The sequence below is a fragment of the Chrysochloris asiatica genome, unplaced genomic scaffold, assembly GCF_000296735.1.
Source record: "Chrysochloris asiatica unplaced genomic scaffold, ChrAsi1.0 scaffold00007, whole genome shotgun sequence".
NCBI classification, from domain to species: domain Eukaryota; kingdom Metazoa; phylum Chordata; class Mammalia; order Afrosoricida; family Chrysochloridae; genus Chrysochloris; species Chrysochloris asiatica.
The window spans coordinates 5,238,980-5,247,764 of NW_006408525.1; the positions used below are offsets into that span (position 1 = coordinate 5,238,980).

General features: G+C 41.4%; 1 protein-coding gene across 1 annotated transcript in view; it reads left to right on the forward strand.

The window, feature by feature from the left end:
• Nucleotides 1-8,785, forward strand: part of SYNRG (synergin, gamma) — a 96,944-nt gene that overhangs the window by 22,029 nt on the left and 66,130 nt on the right. Inside the window, exons 4-5 of the mRNA XM_006832342.1 lie at nt 6,560-6,690; nt 8,185-8,290. Of these exons, the coding sequence (XP_006832405.1) occupies nt 6,560-6,690; nt 8,185-8,290 (237 nt within the window). The remainder of the gene's footprint in view (nt 1-6,559; nt 6,691-8,184; nt 8,291-8,785) is intronic.

The following is an 8,785-nucleotide window of genomic DNA, read 5'->3' on the forward strand; positions in this document are numbered from 1 at the left end:
GACTGGTGATTTCGAACTTCCGACCTTGAGGTTAACAGCCCTATTCGTAACCACTACGCTACCAAAGCTCTTCTAGCCTCACCCCATTACCTAATTCCAAATCCACATTCACATTTTGGGTATCTAGCAGTGCTACACTCTCAGTACCAAATTCTGTGTTATTATCTAGTGCTGCTGTAGCAGAAATACCACAAGTGAATGGTTTTAGCAAACAGATTTACTCTGGCGCAGTTCAGGAGACTAGAAGTTTGAATTCAGAGTGCCAGCTCCAAGGAAAAAGTTTCTTTCTCCCTTGGCTCTGAGGGGAGATCCTTGTCATCAGTAGTCTCCTGGATCTAGGAGTTTCTCAGTGCAGGGACCCTGGGTCCAAGGATGTATGTACTCTTCTGCTTGCTGTTCTTTCTTAGTGGTAGGAGGTCCTTTTGATTTCTGCTCACATGTTTAATCGCTTTTATATCTCAAGAGATGAGTCAGGATACAACCTAATCCTATAAATTGTATCCTGCCTCATGAACATCATAGAAGCTAGGGTTTATAACATGCAGGATAATTACATCAGATCACAAAATGGAGATTAATTACCTAGTTTGGAGAATCCTAGCCTCACCATGCTGACACATATTTTGGGGAGATAAATTCAACCTATACCAGGTGGTATCCCACTTTTTTAATGAGGAAGCTAAAGTTTTGTGAGAGTGTTCAAGAACACAGTGGTATTTAAACTGTGTCTTCAGTACCTCTGTACTTCACCATATGGTATAGTGTTCTCCTAGTGAAAGAGAAATTGGCCTCGGCGTATTGATTATGATGATGGCAAACTATTTACTGCATGTGAGATATAGAAAAGGAGCCCTGGTGTGGCGCTGTGGGTTAATGTGCAAAGTTGGTTTGAACCTCAAGGTCGGTGGTTCAAGCTCACCAGTTGCTTGGGTCAGAACCACCTCAACAGCACTTAACAACAAGAAGAAGATGCAGAACATAAGACTGTAGATGAATAAGATATCGCCAGGGTAAAAGGAACAATCAGGCTGTCTGCTAAAAGGCCCTGCAAATGGCATTCATTTGATTGGTAAATTGAATGCTTAAAAACCTGATTTTGAAATTGGTATAACATAGTCCACAAAAACGGTGTTCTCCATCCTGTTTTGGTGAGTAGCAGCTGGGATCTTAAAAGCTCATGAGCTGCCATCTAAGGCACAACTATTGGTCTCTCCTTGTAAAGAAGAAAAAAGAGCAATGAGAATGTGAAGATGCTTGGGATCAATTAGTCCAGTGGACCAGTGGAACAGATGAACATCCGTCACCACAACTCTTGAGACCAAGAACTATATGGTGACCAGCTACCACTACCAACTGCTCTGAAAGGGATCACGTTAGAAAGTTAATTCCAAATTTATATGCATCTAATAACCCAGCCTCAAATGTATAAGGTAAAAATTGACAGACTAACCAAGAGAAATAGACAAAGTTGTAATCAGTATAAATTTAGATTTGAACAACCTTCTTCACAAACTTGACTAATAAAGGATGCTATTCCCAACAACTCTTTTTAAAAACATCATTTTTAAGCAAAATGGGGAATATTTCTAAAACTTGACCATGTAGTTGTTGTTATGTGCAGTGGAGTCGGTTCCGTCTCATAGAGACCCTGTATAGGGTTTCCGAAGCTGTAATTCATTACGGGAGCAGAAAGTCTCATCTTTCTCCTGCAGAACAGCTGGTAGTGTCGAACTGCTGACCTTGCGGTTCACAGCCCAATTCGTAACCACTACGCTACCAGAGCTCCTTCAGAGGATTAAAACAGGGCACTGAATCAGTTCAACCCAGATCGACCTCTTGCTGAGATTTGTTTCCCCACCCCAGATATACTGACTCAGAATCTGTGCTATTACAAAATCCCCAGATGATTTTAATAGACACATTGTTGTTGTTGTTGTTGTTATGTGCCATGGAATCGGTTCCAACTTATAGCGACCCTGTACAGGGTTTCCGAGGCTGTAAATCTTTATGGGAGCAGAAAGCCTCGTCTTTCCACCCTGGAACAGCTGGTAGTTTAGAACTGCCAACCTTGAGGTTAGCAGTCCAATTCATAACCACTACGCTACCAGAGCTCCTTAATAGATACCATGTTGTTGTTGTTGTTAAGTGCCGTCGAGTCGGTTCCGACCCATAGCGACCCTGTACAGGGTTTCCGAGGGTGCAAATCTTTACGGGAGTAGAAAGCCTCATCTTTCTCCCGCGGAGCGGCTGATAGTTTCGAACCGCTGACCTTAAGGTTCACAGTCCAATTCGTAACCACTACGCTACCAGAGCTCCTTAATAGATACCATAGGAGTCCTAAATATTTACCCAGGAAGGTCAAGGACCACAGCCTTTGGTATGGTTATACCTCAAATAAAGAAAACAAAAATCCTCACCATTGGACCAATAAGCAACATCCATACAAATGGAGAGAAGATTGAAGTTGTCAAAGACTTCATTTTTTTTAGATCAACCATCAACATTCATAGAGTCAGCAGTCAAGAAATCAGACAGTGTATTGCATTAGGCAAATCTACTGCACAAGAAATCTTGAAAGTGTTCAAGAGCAGAGATTTCAGTTTGAGGACTAAGTTGCACCAAGCCATAATATTTTCAGTTATCTCATATGCATGTGAAAGTTTGACTGTGAATAAGGAAGAAGGTAGAAGACTTGATGCATTTGAGTATTGGTGTTGGAGGAGAATATTGAAAGTACCATAGACTGCCAAAAGAACAGATAGATCTGCGTTGGAAGAAGTACATCTGTGTTGGAAGCCAGGATGGTCAGACTTCATCTCTCGTACTTTGGACATACTATCAGGAGGGACCAGTCCCTGGAGAAGGATATCATGTTTGGTAGAGTAGAGGGTCAGAGAAAAAGAAGAAGACCCCCAGTGAGATGGATTGGCACAGTGGCAGCAACAATGGGGTCAAGCATAGCAACCATTGTGAGTTTGGCGCAGGACTGGACAGTGTTTCTTTCTGTTGTGTATAGGGTCGCTATGAGTCAGTACAGACTCTGTGGCACCTAACAACAACAACATAGGAGTCCTTGTGTGGTGCTGTAGGATAAGCACTAGACCGAAAGGTCAGTTTGAACAGTAAGATCCAGGGTTCAGACTCACCAGGAGCTCCTTGGAAACCCTATACAGGGCCACTGTGAGTCAGAACAGACTGGAAAACACTTAACAACCTGATCCTATACTTAGAAAGTACCAAAGACTTAACTACAACTTAATAGGTATACATTAGAATTACCTGGGGATGTTGTTAAAATATAGATTTTCACTCAGTATACCTGGGGTGAAAACGGGAATTCTCAGAAGGGGGTTGAACTGGAGTGAACAAGTTCAAAGCCCTGATTAAAACTTCCATGTAAAAGAACACCCACACTTGCAGATAATACCCACTTATCCTGACTTCAATGACTGGATGATCAGAGCTCAACCAGAAGTAAAAAGAAGAGGGAAAAAAAAAAAGTATTCTCATACAATTTGATGAACTTGGCCTACACCTATGTAAGCAGTAGCTCAAAAGAGGGAACAAGTCCTTACAGCAAGAATCATTCCCACCCCCTCCACACACAGAGTAGACAGGGATGGACAACTTGGACATTGGCTACCCAAAATGGGGGGTGGGGAGCTACAAAGGCAAGAAGTGACTGGCTTACAAGCTTTCAAGAGGGAACCTAGATCCAGAGGGCCTGGAGGAAGGTAGAATCTCCAGTGAGTAGTATTCAATCTGTCTAGGCGGGGCTGATGCAATGAAATGCAGATGGGTCTCTTGTGATACAATAGTGAATAATTGTTATCAGGACTGATTGTGAGGGTTGGAAATGTAAAAGTAGATGTTTTATAGCAAGGAAGGGAGTGATTAACTTTTCGGTCTAGGAGTAGAGGTCCCTAGGACCATCAAGGGAGAAGAGCAGAGAGCGGGACCCTACCCAGAGAAGCAGTGATGCCTGAAATGGAGCCTGGAGCGATGGAGCAGCTGGAGACTTTAGATCCAGAGAGGGAGAGCGACTGTGTGCTGAAGACCTGGGGGGTACGGGGGAAGGATTGCATGGAGGGGATTGTAACCATAGCAGTGATACGATATATGATAGAATGAATGTAAAACCAGTGTTCTCCCATGTAAACTATCACATAATTCACAATAAAACATTAAAAAAAAAAAACTTCATGTAAGACTATGCTGTATGTTGAGGTTCTATTTGAGATTGCATCAAGAATTTAGAGCACATTTTCCTTGTCAGCAATGTTCAGCTATTTGGATGTAAGCATAACAGAAGGTGATTAGTTGGCTCTAACCAAGGATGAGGTTTCCCAGGAGACCATATCAGGAATGAGAGGTAAGGGATGTAAGTATGTTTATAAGGGCATCATGGAGTCCTGTTGTGGCGCTGTGGGATAAAGCACTAGACCGCAAGGTTGGTTTGGACCTCAAGATCAAACTCATCAGACTCTCCTTGAAAACCCTATAAAGGGTCACTTTGAGTCGATACTGACTCGACAGCACTTAACAAAGAAAGCAACATTTGTTGTTGTTAGGTCCATCGAATTCATCCAGACTCATAGAGACCCTAGACACAATAGAACAAAACACTTCCTGCCCTGCAGCAACCTCACAATCATTGCTACGTTTGAGCCCATTGCTGCTGCCACTGTGCCAATCCATCTCACTGGGGGTCTTCCTCTTTTTCTCTGACCTTCCACTTTACCAAGCATAATATTCTTCTCCAGTGACTGGTCCCTCCTGATAGTATGTCTGAAGTCTAGAGACATAGCCAGGTCATCCTAGCTTCCAAGGACGACATCATAATATTGAACCCTGGAATCTAAACAAACCCAGAAAGAAGTGAGAATATGAAGAGGGTGGTGGGTAATGGGCATAAGTGGTAAGATTAATGGATGTTGTTGTTAATTGCCGTGGAGTTGGTTCCGACTCATAGATACCCTGTATAGGGTTCCTAGGAGTGGCTGGTGGGTTTGAACAGTCTACTTTGCAGCTCAAATGGACCTTGAAGTCCAGTGCATTATCCTGCAGCACCACACCAGGCCTCCAGATTAATGGATGGTAGGTATCAATGAGGTTAAAGAGAATTGCTGAAGCATATGAGACTGAAGTATAGGAAGTAATGGGATGCTTAAAATCAAGATTTTGGAGATGATGCAGTTACTGGCACTATAAAATCAAGGATACAGCATGACTATGGAAAGCTGCAATGGTATGTTGGATATGACTGTGGTAAGTAAGCTCTAGACTTGAAAGGCCCTGTGTTCCCTTTAGCCCTTGCACTCCTCCCCTTTAATGAGGTATCCAGTGATTGTTGACATCACCAAGAACAGTTTAGAGATAGAATGGAAGATAACCAAGTTCTGAAGACAGAGGAAGTTGAAAGTCAGTAGTTGACATGAACAAGGTAAGATAGTAAATGATGAAGTCTGATAAGAAGAAATTAAATATAGCCAAGTTTTTGAAGGAAGAGAGAAGGAAAAAAGATATAGGAAGGAAAAAACAATAGTCTTCACCTTTAGGGAATGTGGCAGAAACGGCAACCTCCATTTCTGGAAAAGGAGGAAAAGCCTTTTCAAGGAAAAGGCTTCAGAAGCCAGCCCGGTTTCACTTAGGGACAGAAGGGGAGTCTTTCCGGGAAGAAGTTGAGGAGCAGAGGTATTTCCACTCAGTAAAAGTTGAGCATTATCATTGCTTCATCATCACTAACATATTAGGTTTTGTGATTAGCGATTATTATGTTACACTGTTCTTTTTTCTGGACATTTAGAAAGCTTTATATTATTGTACTGCTGTAGCATTTATTGTTGATTAAGTATATTTTGAAGAAGCCATGGTGGCACGGTGGTTAAAGTGCTTGACTGATAACAACTAGAAGGTCAGTGGTTTGAACCTACCAGCCACTCCATAGGAGAAAGATGTGACCATCTGCTTCTGTAACTATTTTCAGCTTTTGAAACCCTGTGGGGCAATTCTACTCTGTACTATAGGGTCACTGTGAGTCAAAATTGACTTGACAGCAGTGGGTTTGGTTTTTTTGAAAGTATATTTTATTTTCCATGAAAGTTTGGATATTGAACTTGTAGCAGCATCAAAACATTCGTTTTCCTATCAAACATATTGGGAAAACAGATTTAATTACTTTTGTGGAATGACTGCTATATGCCAGGCTCTTAGCTATTGTTGGAATTGCAGAGATATATGATATAATACCTATTCTTAAAGAACATGCATTAGTGAGCTCATAGAAATATAAATGGTTAATGCATACTTATGTATACAAAAAGCCTGAAAGAATTTACACACCCACACACACACCCTACTAGACAGTAGCATGAACTCTGAGAACACAGAAAAAATGGAAGTGATGGAGATGTTAAGAGGAGCCAGTCTTCTTTGAATCTTTTAGAAGAATGCATTAATATAGTTGACAAAAATAGTAGAAAAGAATTTATGGAAGTTTTTCTTTGTGATAATTAAAAGGAGAAATTTTGTTTCTGAAGCTTTTGTCTGTTTCTTCTAGGCAGGGATACCAATGGGACCAATGTCAGCAGCAGGAATGCCTTACATGGGACAAGCACCATTCCTGGGAATGCGTCCTCCAGGCCCACAGTACACTCCAGACATGCAGAAACAGTTTGCTGAAGAGCAGCAGTAAGAGACTGCTAGGATTCAAGGATAACTAAGATACCAGATAGCAGTTATTCTAAAACTTATAAAATGTTCTCTAATGTAGATTTGAATACAAAAACAGTCAAGTTGCTTAAAAAATTTTTTAAAATAATTTTGCTGTAAGTTTAGATCCAGATGACACTTTGTTGTTGTTAAGTATCATCGAGTTAGTTCGGACTTTTAGTGATCCTGTACAGCGTTTCCAAGGAGCTTGTGGTTAGCAGCCCAGCGCTTATTTTACAGTGCCACACTGGACTCCAGAAAACACCTAACAGATCATCTCATTCAACCTTCTTCTTTTACATTTGTAGAAGCCTGGGTGGTGCAAGCAATTTGCAGTGGGCTGCTTACCTAAAAGTTGGCAGTGCAAACCCACCAAGTGGCTCCATGGAAGAAAGACCTGGCAAATGTTTTCCACCAAGATTACTTGGCTGTAACCAAGAAAACCCTATGAAGCAGTTGTATTCCGTAACATACGGGGTTGACATGAGTTGATATCGACTCAATGGCAGCTGGCTTGGTTTTGGTTTTTGGAAACTTTGACGAGCAATCCTGCTGTGTCCTTGAGGGTCACTGTCAGAATTGACTCGATGGCAGTGGGGTATTTGGTTATTTAGTTTACGTCTAGGCAAGTGAGGTCCAGAGAAATGAAGTAACTTGTCAATCAAGGTGTCTTCCTTTCTTAGTGCTGCTGTGACAGAGATAACACAAGGGGCTCTCTTTACAGACAGAAACTTTCTCACAGTTTAAGTGGCTGGAAGACACAAGTCAGGGCATTGGCTCTAGAGAAGGGCTGAGTCTTTCACTGTGATGAACACTCTTTGTCTCAACTTCTCTAAACTACTTGTTAGCGTTCTTTGGCAATCTCCACGTGGCATCTATCCCCCCCTCCCCCCACCCCCCACCATTCTGTGCTTGCACTGATTCTTTTGTATCTCAAACATGATTGGCTTGAACTACACAATATTGTCTCATTAGCATAAGAAAGAAAACCTTATTCCCATTTGACATTACATCCACATGTATAGGGGTTAGAATTCCATCATGTATTTTCAGTCTATAACATCATGTTACATAGTTTAATAACAAAGGTGGGACCCAAATGCAAGCGTCTTTGATTCCTACATTATTGATCTTTTTCCCATATGATACCACCTTCTCAAGTGAAAGTTTGCCTGTTTATCGGTTCTCTGAGATTACTCTTATATGAATAAATTGTCTCCTCCCTTGGCATATTACACAAGAAAAAGAATTGTATGTATTAATAGGTAAATCATTTTTAGGCTCATTTCAAATATCTTGAGGTTAATATAGTGGGGAAACAGATTCTCATAAGAATAAAAGTAGATACAGTAGCAGTGGAGTGAGTTCATAGGTCTATAAAAGCAAAGGGATCTTGCAGAAACCATGCTAGGAATCTGAGTATAACACAGTTGTCCCTGAAGTAGAATCTTCACTACATTATTTTTCCTACAGAAAACGGTTTGAACAGCAACAAAAACTTTTAGAAGAAGAAAGAAAAAGACGCCAGTTTGAAGAGCAGAAGCAAAAGCTCAGACTTCTGAGTAGTGTGAAACCCAAGGTAATATATCCATACCCTCCCCTCAAATGAGCTTTTGTTTAACTGATAAGACAGAAGCCCAGGCTGGGGCTGTGTTGATTCGTTTTGGTTTATCATGTCTTCGAGTGAAGGATGTTTCTTTTTCTGTCAAGATGCTCTATTGTTGGAGAGTAGGGTATCAGCTATTACATTCTCAGCTCTGTTTACTACTATGGCAATATTTATAATCTTTCCTTCAGAAGCAGTAATCCTAAACTTGTTCTGTGCTGTTGAGTTGATTCTCACTCATAGTGACCCTGTAGGACAGAGTGGAACTGCTGTGTAGGGTTTCCAAGACTGTAATCTTTAGAGAAGCAGACTGCCGCATCTTTCTCCCACAGAGCACTGGGTGAGTTCAAACCACCCACCTTCAGTTAGCAGCTGAGTGCTTATCATCCACTGTGCTGCCCAGGTTCCTTAATCCTAAACTTGTTGTTGTTGTTGTTAAGTGCCGTTGAGTCGGTTCCGACCCATAGC